We start from the raw sequence: 25296 nt of genomic DNA on the forward strand, positions 1-25296 counted from the left end.
AGAAGCGACATACTGCAAGACGATTGTACTTTTATCGTAAAAATTATTTCATCCATAATTATACACATTTATTTTTACATGAGGAGGTACATTTCGCCTGAAAACAGACAATAGCGTCGTAGTCTTCGGTTGGAAATATTATGTCGTCGCTATAATTAAAATTCCCTTCGAGTAGTGAACGTACACTTATATTTCACTTTTTCTTTTCTTTTCAGTCACGGTTCTTCTCGAACGGATCTGCAGCAGCGGGTCATGAAAAATGGTCGGTTCCTCTCTCGTGGACCAGCCAGTCAAATGCTCCAGCGGGATTTGAGAACACGACGCCCTCAGCCTGGATCTTGGACAGCCAGTCCAGCATCCAGCTGCAACACGTGGCGGCCAGCGGCGACTGGGTGATATTCAACAACCAGGAGTCAGGTGCGGGATCACCAACTTGTGAACGAAGGGGTTTGCTCGTCTCTGATGGGGTTGGATCTAGCATATCGATTACCTTATAAGGTTTTATATTGCACTTAGCTCCTTAGAAAATTATATATATATATAATAAACTAGTCTGTTAAAAATAGATTAAGAAACAGCGGGCAGTAATAAATACTGAAATACTGCTCCAAAAAAACCAAAGGAAAAAATAACGCTGGTTTAAATACCCCACAATGTTTATAGGAGAATAAATTATCAAAACTAAAACTGTATGGCGGCCTTAACGAAAACTGCAACACAAAGAAGTGGAGCGTTCGATTTCAAGATGGAGAAATCCAAGATGGTGACCTAATTTATGGTCAAAGAACAAAGTTAAAGGTTAGGGTTTAAGGGTCAAGGTTAAATGTGAAGGTTCAAGGGTGAAGGTCAAGGTCATCCGATATGGCCGCCGTAATGTCAGGGTGGTCGGTCATTGGCCCGCTCCAGGCTCCTCGGGTCGGTAACAGGCGCAGAATATACATTCCTATACTACAAAAAACTAGAACATCAACCCATTTATGTCAACCCATGTCGACATCAACCCATTTGAACATGCAGCATTTTTGATTCAATCTTCATCGAGAGTTTTTTTTCTGGTCAGTCGTATTCCTTCATAAACTTCAGTATGTTAAGTATTTGTTATTAAAGACATGTGTCATAGGCTACACAACACACGTGTCTACACAACACAGTTCAGTCCTGGGTAGATTTCTCATTCTTCCCATATCAACATTACCATGTAGCTTTTTTTGTGGGCACCCACGGTAAGACTTGGTGTATGTTGTCCTCGCCTACAACCTATTACCGGGTGAACTACGACGAGGAGAACTAGCGAGTCAACCCGTATCTCGTTGAGGGCAGTATTATTCCTCCACCCACGGCAGGACTGTGTGCAGCTGACAATGCATTCCTTGCCCACAGGCTACTACCGGGTGAACTACGACGAGGAGAACTGGTGGGTCAACCCTTATCTTGTTGAGGGCAGTATTATTCCTCCACCCACAGCAGGACTGTGTGCAGCTGACAATGCAGTCCTTGCCCACAGGCTACTACCGGGTGAACTACGACGAGGAGAAATGGCGGGTCAACCCTTATCTTGTTGAGGGCAGTATTATTTCTCCACCCACGGCAGGACTGGGTGTAGCTAGCAATACAGTCCTCGCCCACAGGCTACTACCGGGTGAACTACGACGAGGAGAACTGGCGGGTCAACCCTTATCTTGTTGAGGGCAGTAATATTCCTACACCCACGGCAGGACTGTGTGCAGCTGACAATGCAGTCCTTGTCCACAGGCTACTACTGGGTGAACTACGACGAGGAGAACTGGCGGGTCAACCCTTATCTTGTTGAGGGCAGTATTATTCCTCCACCCACAGCAGGACTGTGTGCAGCTGACAATGCAGTCCTTGCCCACAGGCTACTACCGGGTGAACTACGACGAGGAGAACTGGCGGGTCAACCCTTATCTTGTTGAGGGCAGTATTATTCCTCCACCTACGGCAGGACTGGGTGTAGCTGGCAATACAGTCCTCGCCCACAGGCTACTACGACGAGGAGAACTGGCAGGTCAACCCTTGTCTTGTTGAGGGCAAAATTATTCATCCACCCACGGCAGAACTGTGTGCAGCTGACAATGCAGTCCTCGCCCACAGGCTACTACCGGGTGAACTACGACGAGGAGAACTGGCGGGTCAACCCTTATCTTGTTGAGGGCAGTATTATTCCTACACCCACGGCAGGACTGGGTGTAGCTGGCAATACAGTCCTCGCCCACAGGCTACTTCGACGAGGAGAACTGGCGGGTCAACCCTTGTCTTGTTGAGGGCAGTATTATTCCTCCACCCACGGCAGGACTGTGTGCAGCTGACAATGCAGTCCTTGCCCACAGGCTACTACCGGGTGAACTACGACGAGGAGAACTGGCGGGTCAACCCTTATCTTGTTGAGGGCAGTATTATTCCTCTACCCACGGCAGGACTGGGTGTAGCTGGCAATACAGTCCTCGCCCACAGGCTACTACGACGAGGAGAACTGGCGGGTCAACCCTTGTCTTGTTGAGGGCAGTATTATTCCTCCACCCACAGCAGGACTGTGTGCAGCTGACAATGCAGTCCTCGCCCACAGGCTACTACCGGGTGAACTACGACGAGGAGAACTGGCGGGTCAACCCTTATCTTGTTGAGGGCAGTATTATTCCTCCACCCACGGCAGGACTGTGTGCAGCTGACAATGCAGTCCTCGCCCACAGGCTACTACCGGGTGAACTACGACGAGGAGAACTGGCGGGTCAACCCTTATCTTGTTGAGGGCAGTATTATTCCACCACCCACGGCAGGACTGTGTGCAGCTGACAATGCAGTCCTCGCCCACGGGCAACTACCGGGTGAACTACGACGAGGAGAACTGGCGGGTCAACCCTTGTCTTGTTGAGGGCAGTATTATTCCTCCACCCACGGCAGGACTGTGTGCAGCTGATAATGCAGTCCTCGCCCACAGGCTACTACCGGGTGAACTACGACGAGGAGAACTGGCGGGTCAACCCTTATCTTGTTGAGGGCAGTATTATTCCTACACCCACGGCAGGACTGTGTGCAGCTGACAATGCAGTCCTTGCCCACAGGTTACTAATGGGTGAACTACGACGAGGAGAACTGGCGGGTCAACCCTTGTCTTGTTGAGGGCAGTATTATTCCTCCACCCACAGCAGGACTGTGTGCAGCTGACAATGCAGTCCTCGCCCACAGGCTACTACCGGGTGAACTACGACGAGGAGAACTGGCGGGTCAACCCTTATCTTGTTGAGGGCAGTATTATTCCTCCACCCACGGCAGGACTGTGTGCAGCTGACAATGCAGTCCTCGCCCACAGGCTACTACCGGGTGAACTACGACGAGGAGAACTGGCGGGTCAACCCTTATCTTGTTGAGGGCAGTATTATTCCAACACCCACGGCAGGACTGTGTGCAGCTGACAATGCAGTCCTCGCCCACAGGCTACTACCGGGTGAACTACGACGAGGAGAACTGGCGGGTCAACCCTTATCTTGTTGAGGGCAGTATTATTCCTCCACCCACAGCAGGACTGTGTGCAGCTGACAATACAGTCCTCGCCCACAGGCTACTACCGGGTGAACTACGACGAGGAGAACTGGCGAGTCAACCCTTATCTTGTTGAGGGCATTATTATTCCTACACCCACGGCAGGACTGTGTGCAGCTGACAATGCAGTCCTTGCCCACAGGTTACTACTGGGTGAACTACGACGAGGAGAACTGGCGGGTCAACCCTTATCTTGTTGAGGGCAGTATTATTCCTCCACCCACAGCAGGACTGTGTGCAGCTGACAATGCAGTCCTTGCCCACAGGCTACTACCGGGTGAACTACGACGAGGAGAACTGGCGGGTCAACCCTTATCTTGTTGAGGGCAGTATTATTCCTACACCCACGGCAGGACTGGGTGTAGCTGGCAATACAGTCCTCGCCCACAGGCTACTTCGACGAGGAGAACTGGCGGGTCAACCCTTGTCTTGTTGAGGGCAGTATTTATCCTCCACCCACGGCAGGACTGTGTGCAGCTGACAATGCAGTCCTTGCCCACAGGCTACTACCGGGTGAACTACGACGAGGAGAACTGGCGGGTCAACCCTTATCTTGTTGAGGGCAGTATTATTCCTCTACCCACGGCAGGACTGGGTGTAGCTGGCAATACAGTCCTCGCCCACAGGCTACTACGACGAGGAGAACTGGCGGGTCAACCCTTGTCTTGTTGAGGGCAGTATTATTCCTCCACCCACAGCAGGACTGTGTGCAGCTGACAATGCAGTCCTCGCCCACAGGCTACTACCGGGTGAACTACGACGAGGAGAACTGGCGGGTCAACCCTTATCTTGTTGAGGGCAGTATTATTCCTCCACCCACGGCAGGACTGTGTGCAGCTGACAATGCAGTCCTCGCCCACAGGCTACTACCGGGTGAACTACGACGAGGAGAACTGGCGGGTCAACCCTTATCTTGTTGAGGGCAGTATTATTCCACCACCCACGGCAGGACTGTGTGCAGCTGACAATGCAGTCCTCGCCCACGGGCAACTACCGGGTGAACTACGACGAGGAGAACTGGCGGGTCAACCCTTGTCTTGTTGAGGGCAGTATTATTCCTCCACCCACGGCAGGACTGTGTGCAGCTGACAATGCAGTCCTTGCCCACAGGTTACTACTGGGTGAACTACGACGAGGAGAACTGGCGGGTCAACCCTTGTCTTGTTGAGGGCAGTATTATTCCTCCACCCACAGCAGGACTGTGTGCAGCTGACAATGCAGTCCTCGCCCACAGGCTACTACCGGGTGAACTACGACGAGGAGAACTGGCGGGTCAACCCTTATCTTGTTGAGGGCAGTATTATTCCTCCACCCACGGCAGGACTGTGTGCAGCTGACAATGCAGTCCTCGCCCACAGGCTACTACCGGGTGAACTACGACGAGGAGAACTGGCGGGTCAACCCTTATCTTGTTGAGGGCAGTATTATTCCAACACCCACGGCAGGACTGTGTGCAGCTGACAATGCAGTCCTCGCCCACAGGCTACTACCGGGTGAACTACGACGAGGAGAACTGGCGGGTCAACCCTTATCTTGTTGAGGGCAGTATTATTCCTCCACCCACAGCAGGACTGTGTGCAGCTGACAATACAGTCCTCGCCCACAGGCTACTACCGGGTGAACTACGACGAGGAGAACTGGCGGGTCAACCCTTATCTTGTTGAGGGCAGTATTATTCCTACACCCACGGCAGGACTGTGTGCAGCTGACAATGCAGTCCTTGCCCACAGGTTACTACTGGGTGAACTACGACGAGGAGAACTGGCGGGTCAACCCTTATCTTGTTGAGGGCAGTATTATTCCTCCACCCACAGCAGGACTGTGTGCAGCTGACAATGCAGTCCTTGCCCACAGGCTACTACCGGGTGAACTACGACGAGGAGAACTGGCGGGTCAACCCTTATCTTGTTGAGTGCAGTATTATTCCTCCACCTACGGCAGGACTGGGTGTAGCTGGCAATACAGTCCTCGCCCACAGGCTACTACGACGAGGAGAACTGGCGGGTCAACCCTTATCTTGTTGAGGGCAGTATTATTCCTCCACCCACAGCAGGACTGTGTGCAGCTGACAATGCAGTCCTTGCCCACAGGCTACTACCGGGTGAACTACGACGAGGAGAACTGGCGGGTCAACCCTTATCTTGTTGAGGGCAGTATTATTCCTACACCCACGGCAGGACTGGGTGTAGCTGGCAATACAGTCCTCGCCCACAGGCTACTTCGACGAGGAGAACTGGCGGGTCAACCCTTGTCTTGTTGAGGGCAGTATTTATCCTCCACCCACGGCAGGACTGTGTGCAGCTGACAATGCAGTCCTTGCCCACAGGCTACTACCGGGTGAACTACGACGAGGAGAACTGGCGGGTCAACCCTTATCTTGTTGAGGGCAGTATTATTCCTCTACCCACGGCAGGACTGGGTGTAGTTGGCAATACAATCCTCGCCCACAGGCTACTACGACGAGGAGAACTGGCGGGTCAACCCTTGTCTTGTTGAGGGCAGTATTATTCCTCCACCCACAGCAGGACTGTGTGCAGCTGACAATGCAGTCCTCGCCCACAGGCTACTACCGGGTGAACTACGACGAGGAGAACTGGCGGGTCAACCCTTATCTTGTTGATGGCAGTATTATTCCTCCACCCACGGCAGGACTGTGTGCAGCTGACAATGCAGTCCTCGCCCACAGGCTACTACCGGGTGAACTACGACGAGGAGAACTGGCGGGTCAACCCTTATCTTGTTGAGGGCAGTATTATTCCACCACCCACGGCAGGACTGTGTGCAGCTGACAATGCAGTCCTCGCCCACGGGCAACTACCGGGTGAACTACGACGAGGAGAACTGGCGGGTCAACCCTTGTCTTGTTGAGGGCAGTATTATTCCTCCACCCACGGCAGGACTGTGTGCAGCTGATAATGCAGTCCTCGCCCACAGGCTACTACCGGGTGAACTACGACGAGGAGAACTGGCGGGTCAACCCTTATCTTGTTGAGGGCAGTATTATTCCTACACCCACGGCAGGACTGTGTGCAGCTGACAATGCAGTCCTTGCCCACAGGTTACTACTGGGTGAACTACGACGAGGAGAACTGGCGGGTCAACCCTTGTCTTGTTGAGGGCAGTATTATTCCTCCACCCACAGCAGGACTGTGTGCAGCTGACAATGCAGTCCTCGCCCACAGGCTACTACCGGGTGAACTACGACGAGGAGAACTGGCGGGTCAACCCTTATCTTGTTGAGGGCAGTATTATTCCTCCACCCACGGCAGGACTGTGTGCAGCTGACAATGCAGTCCTCGCCCACAGGCTACTACCGGGTGAACTACGACGAGGAGAACTGGCGGGTCAACCCTTATCTTGTTGAGGGCAGTATTATTCCAACACCCACGGCAGGACTGTGTGCAGCTGACAATGCAGTCCTCGCCCACAGGCTACTACCGGGTGAACTACGACGAGGAGAACTGGCGGGTCAACCCTTATCTTGTTGAGGGCAGTATTATTCCTCCACCCACAGCAGGACTGTGTGCAGCTGACAATACAGTCCTCGCCCACAGGCTACTACCGGGTGAACTACGACGAGGAGAACTGGCGGGTCAACCCTTATCTTGTTGAGGGCAGTATTATTCCTACACCCACGGCAGGACTGTGTGCAGCTGACAATACAGTCCTCGCCCACAGGTTACTACCGGGTGAACTACGACGAGGAGAACTGGCGGGTCAACCCTTATCTTGTTGAGGGCAGTATTATTCCTCCACCCACAGCAGGACTGTGTGCAGCTGACAATGCAGTCCTTGCCCACAGGCTACTACCGGGTGAACTACGACGAGGAGAACTGGCGGGTCAACCCTTATCTTGTTGAGTGCAGTATTATTCCTCCACCTACGGCAGGACTGGGTGTAGCTGGCAATACAGTCCTCGCCCACAGGCTACTACGACGAGGAGAACTGGCGGGTCAACCCTTATCTTGTTGAGGGCAGTATTATTCCTACACTTACGGCAGGACTGTGTGCAGCTGAAAATGCAGTCCTCGCCCACAGGCTACTACCGGGTGAACTACGACGAGGAGAACTGGCGGGTCAACCCTTATCTTGTTGAGGGCAGTATTATTCCTCCACCCACGGCAGGACTGTGTGCAGCTGACAATGCAGTCCTCGCCCACAGGCTACTACGGGTGAACTACGACGAGGAGAACTGGTAGGTCAACCCTTGTCTTGTTGAGGGCAGTATTATTCCTCCACCCACGGCAGGACTGTGTGCAGCTGACAATGCAGTCCTTGCCCACAGGCTACTACCGGGTGAACTACGACGAGGAGAACTGGCGCAGGATCGCCGCGCACCTCGGAGGGGACGGTCACCAGAAGGTGCACGTGCTGAACCGAGCCCAGCTGCTGGACGACAGCCTGAGCCTGGCGAGGGCCGGCCTCCTCGACTACCGGTTCGCCCTGGACGTGACCCGGTACCTGTCCAGGGAGACAGATCCCGTTCCCTGGACTTCCGCCTTCAACGCGCTGCTCTTCCTAGACGACACGCTGGTCGGCACGGATGCCCACGAACCTTTCCAGGTGCGCTAGCTTTAGTCACATCCTTGTTCATTACACAGCGAGAGAACTATTTTTACTCCCACAATGCAATCACTACGCTTGAGCCAGCGAGTCTTTTACTGGCCGACCGGGACATGTGTAACATCTAACCTCGGTAACTAGCAAATTCGTGCATTCTCACGTTGCGAATACATTTATGATTTAACGTAAAATTTAAAATACGCAAATTGTGACTTCTTGAAACGACCCCGATAAAATCTGAAGAAAATAAAATATTGTACCTTTAGCTTTGGACCTGATAGTCGACCAGGAATGTTATAAAACTGCTGCCTTTTCGTTAATCTTCACCCAACAGTTATTACTATGAAGATTCCCTGTTGCTTTTTTTTTGAACTTTGGTTTGCGCCTTCCGCTGATTAAGTCAGCGCCGTGGTTACACCTTTTTTCGTTCCCCACGCGTAAATCCGTGTCGTTCCGCGAAAATCGCCCCCCGCCAAACGTTGTTCGCCGAGAGCCGAGATGGAACACCCCGGCTTCACCCGATCGACACGTGGCGGGAGGGAACACCACATAACTTAGAAAGTCATAACTTAGAACTGTCATTACTTATAAAAACTTGGAAAAATCCACGTAACTTAGAAACTCACAACTTAGAAAAAACACAACGCAGAACCACACAACTTAGAAACGTCATAACGTAGAAAGTCATAATTTAGAACTATCAAAACTTAGAAACACACAACTTAGAACTGCCATAACTTAGAAACACGTAACTTAGAAACGTCACAACTTAGAACTATCACAAGTTAGAAACACACAGCTTAGTGGCGGGACTGTCCGCAGGCCCACGTGCTGAGGTCGCTGCGGGGCTTCTACGCCTCGGTGGGGTTCTCCGGGTCCCGGGGCGAGGCGCACCTCGCGGGGACCACCCGCGCCTCGCTGCTGGCGTGGGCCTGCCGCCTGGGGCACCCCGACTGCGCGGCGGCGGCGAGGCGGCTGTTCGGCGCCTGGGCCAGCCGCCCCGGGTCCGGCGAGGAGCGCGCGTGAGCCTTGGCACTCTCCTGCACGCTGCTGCACGCTCCTGCACGCTGCTGCACGCTCCTGCACCTCTCCTGCACTCTCCTGTACACTCCTGCTTACTCCTGCACGCTCCTGCACACTCCTGCACACCCTCCTGCACGCTCCTGTACACTCCTGCTTACTCCTGCACGCTGCTGCACGCTCCTGCACACACTCCTGCACGCTCCTGCTCACTCCTACACGCTCCTGCACACACTCCTACACGCTCCTGCACGCTCCTGCACGCTCCTGCACGCTCCTGCACCTCTCCTTCACACACTCATACACACTCCTGCACACTCCTACAGACTCCTGCACACTCCTGCACACTCCTGCACCTCTCCTGCACACACTCATACACACTCCTGCACCTCTCCTGCACCTCTCATGCACGCTCCTGCACCTCTCCTGCACACACTCATACACACTCCTGCACACTTCTGGACGCTCCTGCTCCTCTCCTGCACTCTCCTGTACACTCCTGCACGCTCCTGCTCCTCTCCTGCACACTCCTGCACGCTCCTGCACGCTCCTGCTCACTCCTGCACGCTCCTGCGGTAGGTGCCCATTTGTCGCTTTCCATCCGTCACGCGTAGCCCCGTGGCACGACTACGGTGCAACGAAGTCAGAATCAGCGGGTGGCCACTCAAACAGCCCGATATGTGCCCAGGTAGTGTTTTACAATCGACACGATAGATAGCGCTACTGACCGCCTTGCTTCTGTTAATTTATAGAGAGCATTAATGCTTATAATTAAATGTTAATTGAAATGTTTATGACGCTATTTAATGTATGAATTAGATTTAAAAAATAATAGCAGAAAAACATAAATTATTATTTAAATATTATTGTTTGTTTAGTGTGGGTTTTATTTTACGGTAATGTGCACCACCTGATCTTTTTTTATAAACAGAAGAAAATGAAATAATCATGTATAAATAGTTAATATGTAAAGAAAAATTGTTTTTAAACGATAGAGCAACGGGGCTACGTTACCATCGTTTGCAACGTATGGATACCCACCCTTACTGATCGATTGAACTTTCTGTTTATTGACTTCTTTATGTACTCTGCGTTTTTTCTAATTTTTTTCTGGGAATTTTAGTGAATATAATATTATTTTCTTTTTTATAAACCGGTTTTGTACTGTATCGTGCAAATTGTTTAAGCACGTAAGAAGGGGGATAGTTGGGGCGTGCCATTTTATGTGCTATTGTATGTTCATTGTAGCCATGTGACCTGTGAAAATAATAAATAATGTACTGACTTAGAAACTAAAGTAAATTTACGTACTTTTCGTTCTTTCATATAACTGGAAAACTACGTAGTATTTTAACTTCCGAGTTTTGTTTTTGAGGTGAACACACACACGTAAAACAAATAAGAATGTTTGTACAGAAGTCTAAACAAGTTTTTGAATGTTTTGATAGAATATCAAGATTATTCTTGTAGGTTCGTGTATGACGTAAGTGAGCTTCGTACATTTAAATTTACGAAAAGTAACCGTAAATTTATGACGATCCCTGGATAATTTGTAACCAGCGTCCTTCGCAAATTGAAGGTGAAAATTTTTAATGGTAAGTAGGCCTATATTCGGATTACCTTTCCCCTCTGTAAGGTAGGTTCGATTTTAAATATCGTACAAAAAAAAGAACGAAGTTGCAAACGATGACATTAAATAATCCAGAGACTGGCCTTGGAATATTCACAAATATTTATGATCTCAAGTACCAAACTATAATACCACTTTTGATGAGAGAAAAGTTTAACATGTTAATTTAAGTATTTAAGTATTTTCAAATTTATCCTACAGAATTCAAAATTAAATGAAAAACCAATTCGGGCATGGCAGGGGCTGTCTTCCCTACCCTCCATCTTCCATCCTTTTCACATCTCTCGAGCCGAGCTTGAGTTAGTTTGGGTCTGTTACAAAAAAAAATTCTTGCGAAAAAAAATAAACTCTTACCTTATTGAAAATTATACTTATTTTAGGTACGTTGAGTGTGCAGTGAAATTCGCACGCAACCGTGTGAATTTTAACAGGATGGATTCCAATGCGCACGTGCTTTTAGTCTAGTGGTGTACATACGCAAGATGTGGGTACGGTTTAAGACATTTCGATTGTAAATTTGGATGTCAATGAATTAAAAAATACTTTATAAGGCATCACTGATAGGAAAATTTTATTTTTTTCTTAATTTATTAATGTAATATTATGAAAAAGATTATTTTATGATCAATTGTATAAAATTTATCAGTCATTAAATATTTTTGTGCTGATTAAAAGTATAGTTGTGTTTTTACGTAAAAAAATATTTTAGACATTAAATATTGGTAATTCTCAGGCCTATAATACCAGTTTCATAACCCTTTCAGTCAAAATTTGGCAATTCCTAAGACATACCTAATTTAAGAATTTTTTTATTGTAACGAAACTATTTGTTAGGTGTTTTTTTGTGTTGTAATAATATTACGCTATGATTATAATATTGATGTATAATTATTTTCCAATAAATAAAAATGTAAAATAGATGTATTTCTTTCATGGCCATAAAGTATGTCTACTAGCATGTAGTGACACCTTAACTCACACATTTAATGTTCATTAAGATATGTTTCATTAACATATAAATTGTCCACCTCAGTGGTCAAATAGACTAAAAAAAGATAATGCTATATTTAGGTTGAATAATCACGCAACTGAACTGTTTGTAGGCATGACTTTGCATTTACATTTTATTTTAGGTTTCACCCAGACATAAAGCGCATCGTTTACTGCACGGCAGTATTTTATGGCGGAAATGAAGAATGGGACTTCCTGTTGTCAAGATACGCATCTGGCAAAGCTTTTACAGATGAGATTTTGATTCTAGAGGCACTTGGATGTTCTAAGAACCCATCAACGCTAAATAAGTAAGCATGAAACGCATTATTAGCGATTTCTATTAGTTATCTTAGAGCGGAAATTTGTTAAATATATCGTAGCTATAGGGGATAACTTTGGTGATATTTATGAAACTAACAATTGCCTGGAATTAATGCCTAAGCAAAATTAGTTAATATGTTTTAGTTAAAGCTGTATTTATTTTTTAATCCACTTCTTTTAAATGCATTAATTTCAACCATTAATCTTCGATAGTAACTGTCGATAGTTTATGTTACAATCTACAACTCGTAAATTTAATCTAAGTTAGCAAATAAACTTGACAGTAGCTTGCTGTAAAAACGATTACTTTTATTATTTTAACTGTGGAATTTATATAAAATATAAAATAATGAAATTTATTGAAACAAAATTTGCGAGTAAAGGGAGGGGGAGAGGTTTTTTGTTACACATAACGCGTTTTCAAGTTTGCAAAAATAACGCATGCAAACGCATGATAAAGAAATCTCATAAATATTAGAATATTTGATTGAACTGGAAGTTTTCATTTATCACACTTATATTTATAGATTTTTAATCAATTTAATAGGTTTTTCAATTCAATAATTTAATATAAGATTGTTTCATTGTTTGTGTTATTAAGTATACATACTTATAAAAGTTAAAACATTTTCATATTTTTTCAGATACTTGCAAATGTCCATCACTGAAAACTCGATGATAAAGAAGCATCATAGAGCTAATGTATTTTATGCAGTATACAAAACCCATCAAGGGATAGACATTGCTCTAAACTTCTTGGTACAGAATGTCAAAATAATGTCGGAATCGTAAGTATATTCATTCAAGATTTTTTTTTTCAACAGTGAGACTCTCTTTATACAAATAATTAAGTTACACTAAATACGCTAGAACTTATCTGACATATAAAACTGTATTTAAATTTGCTGATTGACAAGCCAATTAAATTTACTACTGATGAGGCATGTATGTAATCATGTTGATACATAATACGTGGTTATATCGAGACTAAAATTAAGATACAATTCATTCAAAAAAAAATTAATACAACTTTTTAAATGTAGATCGAAGATAAAGATTTTGAATATTGCAAATTTAGTTTAAAACAAGGGGCAGGCATTTTCCGCTAAAAATCTGAACGCCTATTAGATTTAAATATATGCTCACACCATTGGTTTCTTCGTTGTGATTGGCAGCCGTCTGCAAGAGAAGCCATTGCCTTATTTGGCCGGGCCAATCAGGACGCGTTTGCTTCCGCGCCGGATGGCTGTGATTCGTGGACCAGCAGTAAAAATGTACATAAAATAAAATCGACCAATCACGGAAATTCAGACCACACTACGGTGCTTTAGCTGTCAGCTAGTCTAGAAAACATTTCGCAGAAAAGGCATGCCTCTGTTCACAGCATTTGGGCAGAACAGACGGTTTATGACTTTCCTGCCAAAACATTCACGGAAACCACGATTATGTTACGGAGATTTGCAAGGGAAAAGACCCCCATCTATGTACGGCCATTCACTCGTGCCTGTGATCGAAGTCACTTGGAGAGACGTTTTTAGTTACTAGAGCGTGAATTATCGACGAAATGTAAAGCCCATTCAGACTAAGAAGGGGGAAAAAAATCACTTCTTCCTGTTTTCTATGGCTGATGATTAGAGCCATGGAAATTTCGCGGATTCATTTAGTCACAAGCTAGAATTCAAACCTCCACACTGTCGCATTGTGTTCATGATTGGACCGCAGTTATCTAAACACGCCCCTCTACGACCGTGAGCCAACGATGACCAGCTAGGAGAGAAGTAAGCGAATCAGATAGTGCCAAATAACAAGGATAAAAATGTTCTCGCTAAGAAATCAACCAATGGGAAAGTAAACATGGGTCGAGCACACCTATAACTTTGGATTCTATCCTGAGGCCAGAGGAATCCGCGAAATCTCCGGGACTTTACTGATGATCTATCGGATTCTAAAGCCAAAAAATAATATCGATTGATACACAGAAAATCGATTTTATCGTATCAAATGTCATCAAAATAATAACCTCGCGATACGCTTTTCTTTATTAAAGAAAATAACATCGATTATGAATTGAAAGAAAAGGCATATCAGAATCTCACACACAAAACTGCATACCATTGACGTTTCGAATAGCCTTGCAACAGTAAAAATTACTTTTCTCGCACAAAAAATAAGTATCAGGGATAAAAATTAAAATATAATAAAATAATTTTTTTTTTTTAAGAAATAATAAGGATTGGTCCGAGAGTCTTGGGAGACAGTGTGTGAAAAACGAGCTTCTACGTTCTAAAAATGAAATGTAGTTGAAACTACTGAAGTCCCGCTGATTCGCCGCAGTGTCGTCGGCTTCATAGTTCGAGTGTACGTTTTCAAGTAAACAATTGGCTTGGTAGTGTGTATCCGCGACAGGCGAAATGTTTAGTTATTACGAAGCCGAAATGGCGGGTCTTCGCAATAGCAATGCGTCTTCACATTTTCCCGTATTAAAATTTTTTTCTAAATTTTTAAATTTGTGTTAATATTTTACATGGGAATAGTTTTCTTGTTAGAGTTAACTAACCTACATAACGTATTAAAAAATTGTCTTAGTGAGAAATAGATGTTCTTAGGTGTAGATGTGTGGTGCAAATTAAAGAGTCTACCTTGGATGAAAGTGTGTCTGTCTCTTTATAATATTTATTGAGTTGTTTACACCACAATTTTAAAACTTAAAATTACATAAGTATATCAAACTGCTACGTGTATTTTTACAAAAAAAAGAATGTCATATAGTTTCTTCACCACAGACAAATCTTGGTGTAAATCACTAGTGCGTGTTTTTAATTCGTTATTTCTGCAAATATGGCAGGAAAAATTATAACAACTTCTAATGTTTGGCCAACAGGTGGTCTCACTGCTGCAAAAAAAAATAATTAAATAGTGTGTCCAGTTATAGGGTTTGCGCTAGCAGAATTAGCAGTCTCAAAGGACCAGTACCCAGTAGCCGCGACTTAACTTCTGTGGCGACCCTCTGACGTGATGTTGGAGCACCCCGACAAAACCCACTGACTCACGGCATCGTCTGCCACGTTTCCTACTTCTGAAAAATTCGGATGTGACCTCGTGACCTCGCCGTGAAAACAAAACTCGGGTGACCTTGGTGGGAGGTGGGATACATTTTTGGGGGGAAGGGAAAAGGGGGGAGGGCAGAAGTGATCTAACCTATCGACCACCGTAATGCACAGACAACAAATAGTCATTAAATTTTATAAATTTATGAATATCATGCACCATTAATTTTGGAAGGGTCAGCAATTAAATCGTCCCAACCGTTTCTGAGACAATTTTAACGTCACAACCCTAATGTTTCTACTTTAAAATAGCCTTTAGTATATTCTCAGTATACTTTTCTGAAAGAAGAAGCCTTGGAAGTCTCTGAAATCTCATAATTTCCACAAGCTCGCTAGTTATTTGATTAGTATAGTGTTAATTTTACCACTCACGAAGTTTACGATACTATGTGAATGGTTTGTATGAAGTTTGCAAAATTTTTAAAAATATAAGCTCGTACGTATTATCTCTTTTAAGCTGTGAACCAACTTTTCAACGATTCGTATATATCAGTAGAATGAATAACTGTTCCAGGAACGGTGGGACGGACGCAATGCAAGGCATGATAGCTGGAATTGCCAGTAGGTTGACGACAAGAAACCAGTTAAAGAAGGTATGGTAACTTAACATTTTCCCAATAATTTTACTCAATAGCTCTTACGTGAATATCTCTGGAATATTAAAAAGTCATGTGACATAATGTTTTTTTTTTTTAATAATTAGATTCACCATGTGTCAAGGCATTATATTTGCCACGTGTTATTAACTATCAATGTTACCCATTATTGCTGTTTTGTCACTTAAAAGCTACAGCAGTGAACGTCGTATAAGCGAAAAATGTCGGATAATATGGAGGTGTTAAGAAAAAGCACAGTAAACTTTAAACTATGTTATGATTTTATACATTAAAACACTAATAATAATTTTTTACAAAAAAATAACAGAAGGAATTATATTAAAAAAAGAATTACAGATGCATATTTGTATTAAGTACTCCAAAAAAATTGTCTGTGATTTTTAAAGAAATTTTTGATGGAAGCCTGCTTTCCTCACGAGAACCGGTGTTTTAGCTGCCAAGACTCGCCATCGGAAGAGAAGAAAATTTACTTCGCGCACTCTCGCAACTTGCAGTACTTGTTGCCAATTCATAATTTTTTTTATGTGTAACGCATATCTCGGTATACGGCATTCGATACGAGTCATTTGTGAATGGAAAGTAAAATTTTAACCGCGGTGCTGCCATCTGGGGCGGATGACTCGAACCATAGTTCACAAAGTCAAAGGGAAATTTTATAGTATTAACGGTTTAGAGAATTTTAACAATGTGGGAAGTATTTTAATAAAATCCCTGGTCGAAAATAAGGTCCAAATCCGGGGTATATCGCTTTTATCGTAGCCATTTCATAAATGATTCAGCAGTCGACGCCACTTCTACGGCATTTAAATCCGGTGGCGGGTGTGGAAAGTAGGCCTACGTGTGGTTCGCGTCCAGAAATGCAGTTGAAAACATAATTTGCTTATATTTATCACGCTCGGCATTATTTTTAAGAATTTTACTTTAAAATTCGTTTCCAAAGCCCGATATTTTTCGTATTGTAAGTAAGTGTATTTACGCATGAGAATACAAGAATATTCTAGGTTAGTGTTGTATACACATCACTAGCGAGAACTGAAGGACTCGCTCACTTTTTTTTTTTTTTGTGAAACGTCGGATAATGCAGAAAGTAGGATAAGGGGAGTACGGATTAATGAGAATCCACTCTGTATCTAAAGTTAGTTAAAAGCTATTATTTTATACACTAAATCTTGAAGGAAAATAAAACAAATTGCTGATATGCACGTCACAATGTCGCATCTCAGTGCATGATACCGGTTGCAGGGTCATGAAAACCAAAAAATAAAAAATAATAATACGCTTAAGTGGAAGTACCACACTTTTATCTGTTCATAATAAAATCGCAGGCTTTCTAGGCCTACTGGTAACTGGTAGGTAACTGAGACCCTGACGATGGCAACTGAAACGTCTACCGAAACGGCGGTGATATCTCCGCCTTCCTCGCGGCTACAACCCAGAAGCCATGCAATCCTGTATCTGTTCTGTTGTTGGTATCAGAATTTATAAACTGTTTCCTTTTAACTCTCTGTTGTCATTGCTCTGCTTATTATTCTCAGTGGTCAGGATTTATAAGGGAAGTAATTAATTATAAAACTGTATTACTGGATAAATTATATATGTCAGTAACTTATATTTCCTTTATCGTACAAAAATAACGGTACATTTCGTGTTGCTAGGAGAATGCGGTTGTATTCAATTGGTGAATAATGATCTCATATTACGGAAAATTGACAGTTTGACGAGTGATATTTTTTGAAGCGCTCGATGGAAAATTTATGATGTATTTTTTCTAGATAATAAAGAGTATTTCTTACAAAAATTAGCGCATGATTTCATATTTTAATTGATTTCTCATTCAAGCATAATTTTTTAAACTATGGAAATATAATCGGATATGCAACAATTTTAATAATTTGTTTTTATTGTATTCTTATTAATACTGGAAAGCTATTCAGGGAACGATATACAAATAACTTTAACTATTGGAGGTTCTGGGACAACACAAAGCATAAATTCCCGGGTAGGTAAGAATCCGAACCCAGTATTGCTGGGAACACTATTTTGTAGTGAAACGTGTGTTTTCATGTAAATTTACAAATTTACAACTACCTGTAATCTTGCATGGAATTTTTACTGTTCCGTTTACAAAAAAAATTAAAGTGTGGTAATTTTGTGAAGGTTTTCACTAGTCATTGATTCATTAATTTTTTTCAGCTGGATTATTTGCTAACAAGTGAGTTGCGAGAAGCTACGGCCTTGCAAAACGCCATAGCAGCGACGAATGAACTCTTGGAGTGGAAACACCGCCATTACAACACCATAGAGCGCTGGCTCGCCGAGAACGAAGATGAGGAAGTTGAAGATTTTCCTCACAATCTCATCTCGCTTCTGTCGCGAATATTTTTCATTGTATTATTTATTTTACAGCTGTGAAAATGTTTTCATTATTCACAAGTTTATGCGTTGTGGAATTGTACAACGAGAAAAAAAATTAATTAATTGTAAAAACCACAAATATCTGACAAAAAATTCATAAAGACAGTTAAATTATAGATTGTTGGTGCAATAAAACATATTGAACTGTTATAAAATATTTTTTTGAATTTTCATTATGTAACTGGTAATGAAGTCTGGATACTTTTACCATGCCAATTATTTAAACAAAAACTGTTTTAATGTCCTTTCTACAGTCATCTTTATCAATTTTAAAATATGGTTGTTTCCTTAAGTGCACAGATAGTGAGGGTTGATTAATGTCGTGGTTTGCAAAACGACGTAAAAAATTAAAACATTGAGCAAATATAACACAATAGGATGATATTTTACACGAATCATTCTTGCAAGCCTATTAAATGATTTTGATAACATATTGTGAAAAAAAATTATGTAAGACATTGAATGGTATACATTTAGAGCTTAAGTTATGTTAAATCATGGTAGCAGATTACATACAACCTTATTGTAATAACAACTTTGTAGAATGCATATTTAAAACAGAACTTAGTTTTTGGTTAAAAATAAAATAGGACTCTTCACATCGTAAGATACGGACATTGACTTATTGTCAAATAATTGAAAGTTTGAAACTTTTCTGAAGCGGGACTTAAAGTAAAAGGGTTCTAACCCTTTTGACGTCAATCTACCCTTCCCTGTTAGATTGAATTCCTTTAGGTACCACCATTAGCTGTTATATTATGGATTCAAAAACTTATTTTAAAGCTATATTAAGTTACTGTCAAAGAAAAAGAGTTTCGTTTGTGCCAAAAAAATAGTTTGTGCAACAATTTGGAAAATTAATACAACAATAGATCTTAAAAAAAAAATTGTAATGTATAACCAAACAACAGGTTTTGAAATAAATCAAGTGTGTATTTGAATAGCTTGAACATGTTTCAAGAAAACCATTGTTAAACAACAACAAAATAATTTTTATGGTAAATTTAGAGTAATAGTTAACAAATAGTGAAACAATATCAAGTAAGTGAAATAAATGTTTATTCTTTCGCTGCTCAAGAGTAAGAAGTAAGTTGTCGTTGATTAGCTGCGGAAGGTACTCTGCACTTATGCGAGGCATTGCGCGCAATTCGTGGGTGATAAAGGTTTCGTGATTAGTATACTTGACGCCTTTTGACAGGATAGTGCTCAAAAGTAATTTGTGGGTCTAGAGGGATAATAAAATGGATTATTTTGTAGCTTTCGATAAGATAAAAGTGTGTCAGAAACATTTCAACACGTTCCTAGAATGCCAAGTAAAATAAAGAATATCGTCGACCTAATAAAGAAAAATTGTAGCTCCAATAGTATCAGTATGAACAATTTCTTTTTTCATTCAATTTGTCACACTTATTTTCTGCATGTCCTCTCCTAGTATTATATTTTTCTATGAAACACACTTCCTCATTTCAGCAAATTTCTTAACAAATAAGCAGTCATAAATTCGTAGGAGTAATACCAAATATTTTGTCTGAATAAATTTTTCATCCGACCAACCATAATTGCAAGGCGTGTAAAAAATAGTGCTTGGAGTCACACCATCGAATCGGTCCGTTTTTATTTAAAACTATATGACCCGGCAGACTTCGTACTGCCTAATTAAATTGCAATTAAAGTCCTGTCAAAATGATTTGTAATGTGACATTTTTTTTGTTCCTGAACAGAACCGTCACCCTGGTGATAGGGTGTTGTGAATAAGAAATATAATTAAATAATACATATAAATAAAAATAAAAATAATAAATAAGTAACCTCTTTATTGTTAATCATGTGAAACATAATAATTTTTATTTTCATTGTAGTGCATGATTAGATCGGTAATTAGCTTTTCGGGTTCTTCTACCTAAATTGATTCGTCTAATAGGAGGCATATCTATACTATAGATTATTTTGTTACATGCAATAATTAGCGATCATAGGTAAATAAACACTGCACAAAACAATATATAGGTAAGAATTTGTTTCGTGTATAAGTTGACAAAAGCAAACTCATTAGGGTAGGTAACCTAAAATCCAAGAAAAAAAACACTGACATTGACAGTTTGTTGTTGTTTCAACTTTTTTTTTAATTTGATATGATTTGGAGTCAAATCCTTCAAGCCGTATTTAAAATAGGGAAATGAAATAATAAAAACTTAAACTTATGAAATACTTTTGGTAACGCTGGTTTTGTTTGACTGATGTAATGACTTGAAAACTGATGCATTTTAAAGTAAAACAAATGAAATAATATCGCGAAGCCGACCAAATTGAACTATTCGATTTCGGTTTTTTTTTTGTTTATCTGTGCTCCAACGCACACTGTTTTCATAGATATGATTGAACTTTGTACAGAGGTAATAAAGTGCAAATTGATTCTTTGACGTTAGGAACATACCTACATTGTTTAAACAACAATGTGTGCTCGTTTTAGTTAGAAAACGTTTGTATGGGAAAAAGAAAAGGGCTGATTTTAGGGTTTTTCCGGCAATTATTCGAATTTTTCTCGCCGTAAAAACCATCTTTGAACTTCAACGAACATTTAAAAAAAAATTGGCAAAATTGGTCCAGGCGTTGTTGAGTTATGCGCTTACCAACACATTTTGCGATTCATTTTTATATTATAGATTTTTGTCCAAATACAAGTTTTGATTGCTGCATGTTGTTGAAATAAACAGGGGTAAAATTTTAAAAATTCATAATTTCCGTACCACTTACACTATAAAAACTGTTCTTATTTATTTTAAAACCTTAAATTATTATTTACAATTTTCGTGTGAAATATCTTTTTGAGAGTTGGAATACACAACATAAAACTTCCGTACCATGTACACTATCTAATTAGTTCATTTTTTTTAAAATCTAATAAAATAAAAATGTAGGCTATTTTTTGAAACCAACCATTACTACAAGGGGTTGAATTAACAAGAATTGAAAGACAAAAAATATCATAATTTATTTAGGTGTACTACCTATCAGTTCATGTTGTGAACCTAACTTATTTGTTTGAAAAATAAAAATTAATATATATTAAAAGTAATAACTGTTAGTATAGAGAACCGCATTGGGTTACATAAGAAAAATTTACTAGATGTATGGGTATTAGTAATTTTAAGTTCTAAATAAAAAAAATCCGTTTTTTATTTATTTTATTTGCTGAGGGCCGAAAAGTACTTTTGATTTCGGATTAAGTTTTTAAAATGTACTTTTAGAAGAGTTAAAATGCCTAAAACGCATGTTTTCAGAGTAATTTTAAGGCGTAAAACAATTAGTGCAAGTTCTTGAAAGCACGTAAGGGACTTGCATTACACCTGTATATTCATTTATCCGCAATATAATGTTACGTTCACCGCTCAAATTTCACAGATATCCTGTGACGACGAGAAGACTGCGCGCCAGTTCAGAGCCTTGCGCTTAGAGGCTATACCGCGCTAGAAGCACCAGCGAGCGTCGCCCTTATCATCCCGCTTCACTAACACACATACACCCCTGACGAGGCGGGCCCCTTAAGTATATGCGTTTTATTCCTCCAGCTTAGCTGACATTTTTGTACCATTATATTTAAGCATTTACCACAGTGTCTTCATTGCGGATGTAGTTTTCAAAATCTAAAATAACCATATCTTCAAAGCTGATAAAAAAAACTTAAATATTAGCTACGAATAATAAATATTTTAAAAAATTTACTCACACCAAAGCAAAAAGTAAACGTATTTGTATACTTCTCGCAAATTTTGTATTTTTATGGAAATAGTTTAAAGCAATTAAAAAAAGAATCGTAATCATACTGCAAATACACGCACATGTCACGGCCCTGTTTTACGTAACTTAAATGTATTGTCATAAATTGGCGTGTTGGGTAGATTTAGAATAAAGACGATATATTGTAGCCTTTACCATGTGGCCAATCCAGAAAAATTTTACAAAACATTTTCGTTTCATGGTACATAGACACCAAAATCATTAACTCAAAAGTTTATTTATAAAACACATATTTGTAGACAAGATAACTGCCGTAATTTTTCACAAATCACTTCCAAACTGATACATAAAATAAAAAAAATGTCAAATCTCGATCGAGTTCGTTAATGGGCATAATCCCACCAAAAGGAGAGAAATGGGGAAGGTTTTTTGAGAAACATAACAATCGGTATAAGTCGTATAATATAACATATCGCATCCGATTTTACGTATCATAGATCGTAGGAGTAATACAAAAAACATTTGTCTAAATAAATTTTTGATACGACCACCATAACTTCAAGGAGTGGAAAAAAACAAGGGTTGGAGAACAAAAAATTCCTAACTTTCGAATCCTTTCAAACAGATTGTAAATCTCATAATTTTTTTACTGCAAAGGGTGGAAAAAACAGAGGTTTCAGGACAAAAACAATTCTCCCTAATTAGGTAAACTATAAAATCGATTAAAATTACTGTGGCTGAAACAATTTTTTGACGTTGAAATAAAAATTGAAATGTTTGAAATATAATATTCAAAAATATTTACAATCTAACTCTTTAGAATTTATTCTAACCCATCTTAGTATTATCTGAAATATTGGTCCAAAGCAAATTTTTATCATACCAAGTATTAGTGCAAGGGATTAAAAATAGTGTTTAAGGTCAAAAATTCGTTACTACGTTTGTAGGCATTATATTTAATTCGTTCTAAGTTATTCAATGCTAGATGCGTTGAGTTAAATACATTCGAAACATTTTCGCTGCATGTAATATGTGAAATCATTTTGAAATATTGTAGTACATATAGGATTTTATGTACATTAAGTTATTAAAATGTTCCAGACCTTTATAGCAGTTTACAGAAGAAATTGGTACTTCGAAATCAACTTACGCCTATAGGCTGTGCCGAAAGGGATTTTTTTTTCATACATTCCTAAAGGAGCAGCTAATGTTTTTTTTTTCTTGAAACTCAACTCTATAAGTAATATTTAGATCTTCATTGTTTGAGATCAAAAGCAATATGAACAATTGAATTATTGTACATAAAAAATTGTGGGCAGATCATATGAATTACTTCGAGAAAAGAAAACCTTCATTCACTCTGCAAATAGCCTCCGACGACGTGATGTATGGTATCTGCAAATAAAAGTTATCTGTTTGATTTCTGTAATTTTATCGAGATAAGTTAAGGAAATAACGCCGTTTTATTGAATGACAATAAATTTTTATGTTTTATTGCCCCAGCTGTCTAGGTGTGTTGCAAAGGAATATGGTGAAGTGAAGAAACACTAGGTATCGATTCATACATCCCGAACATTTTATGATTATTTTTTTTTAAAAACGCAATATTATTACAATAAATTAAAACATACATAGTCTGGAAAAAATTAAAGTAAAAACAATTATTTAGTTTTCAGGCTCGTCTTATATTTATGTATTTATATATGCGCTGATATACGCTCATATTTTCGATTTATACTGCTACTATAAAAAAATCCTTTTCCGCATCCCTTACAAGCGCAGGCAGATTTCCATGTTTATGTTTCTTTTAGAGCAATGTAGGAAATTATGGAAAAATTCTGGAGACTTTATGTTCAGTACAACTTGTCCGTTTTCAAAAATTCCAAAACGATCGATCCAACATTTTTGCATTCTTTGTGTATCCCAAATGTTTCGAATGTTTTATATTCAATGCATCCAGCATTATTTTTTAAATTTAAATAATGATCTAGATAAGACTTATAGGTGTGCCTCAAGTAAAACGCCCATAAAAATAACATGCCCATTTACTGCTATATTTAACCAATTTATTTGCTCCTTGCGATAGAGTTGCAGTCATCATCAAAACAGGTTCCATGCATAATATTTGGAAGGTATTTGGAATATTAACAACCATTTTTAAGTGGCTCAACATTGTGTTTACTAGAGAGTAATGAATTGTTTGTTCTGAGACCCAACTTGATCACCCCTGGCAGTAAGGGTGGACCAGTGGGGACTGCCGTGTGTATGAGCAAGAACGATGAACCGCCCAATGGATCTGGCGAACTGATGGATTTGTAGCTGTCCATCTGTTGGGGCTGTGGATTGTTAAATTCTTCAAGCTGAACTTTTAATAATAAGTGCAAGTGAGGCTAGTCCAAACAACCAGGCCCTCGTTCTGATTTGCCTCAAGTAAAACTCCCAATCTAGATTACATATTTCTGAAATATTTTTAATTTTACTGCTTCTGTGTCTTAGTGTAGAACGTCATATTAATATTATAAAACTGACATAGCGTTAATAGCCAAATCTCACAGGAAATTTTTTTTCTGCACTTTTACGAAAGATTATTTTGGAAACTATTTGACATGAAATAGCTTGTATTACCATAATAAAGATATTGTAACTTTGTAAAACACATGGCTATGAAATACGTTTTTCGAGATAGTACAGAGTATTTCATACGAAAATTGCCGCATTTTTTAATATTTTGAATTGATGTTTCATACAAGCATATTTGTTTTAATCATGGGAAAGGATAGTCTGATATTCAGTAGTCGTACTTTATTTTTATTATACTATTAATGTGAGCAGTTAATACTGCAAAGCTATTCGGGGAAAGGTTTACAAATAACTTTAACTATTTGTGGTACTGGTACGACACAAAGCATTAATGCCCGGGTAAGTATAAGAATCTTAATCCAGTAATGCTACGAACACTATTTTGTATTGATACAGTGGTTTTAATGTAAATATAAAAAATTTAAACATTTGTAATTTTACACGAACATTTCTGACAAAAAAGGACAAACGAAATTCCAAATGGCAGGTAAAACTACAATGAACTGACACGAATAGTTTACAAATCAGCTGTCATTTAAAATCAAACATACGCTGTTAGAAATATACAGTAAAGTTACAGACGTTTTCAACGTATAATTAACATAAAATAAACGAAGAGTTCTTCATCATTTCAGACCTGCTCTTCGTATGAACTACGTCGTATTCAAATTTTTGAGATCTTTTTTTCGTCGTAGTCAGGGCGAGCACGTACGGGGAACACGTTCTTGGTAGTAGTCTTTACCAGTTTTTTTTG

The 25296-nt window shown here is 40.7% G+C and overlaps 1 protein-coding gene across 1 annotated transcript in view; it reads left to right on the forward strand.

The window, feature by feature from the left end:
* LOC134535382 (uncharacterized) overlaps nt 1-19463 on the forward strand; it is an 89694-nt gene extending 70231 nt beyond the window's left edge. Inside the window, exons 37-43 of the mRNA XM_063374456.1 lie at nt 216-417; nt 7844-8121; nt 8944-9143; nt 11905-12072; nt 12730-12873; nt 15707-15785; nt 18003-19463. Of these exons, the coding sequence (XP_063230526.1) occupies nt 216-417; nt 7844-8121; nt 8944-9143; nt 11905-12072; nt 12730-12873; nt 15707-15785; nt 18003-18221 (1290 nt within the window). The 3' untranslated portion in view covers nt 18222-19463. The remainder of the gene's footprint in view (nt 1-215; nt 418-7843; nt 8122-8943; nt 9144-11904; nt 12073-12729; nt 12874-15706; nt 15786-18002) is intronic.
* Nucleotides 19464-25296: the final 5833 nt, after the last annotated feature.

This window comes from Bacillus rossius, chromosome 8, assembly GCF_032445375.1.
Source record: "Bacillus rossius redtenbacheri isolate Brsri chromosome 8, Brsri_v3, whole genome shotgun sequence".
In the NCBI taxonomy this organism is placed as follows: domain Eukaryota; kingdom Metazoa; phylum Arthropoda; class Insecta; order Phasmatodea; family Bacillidae; genus Bacillus; species Bacillus rossius.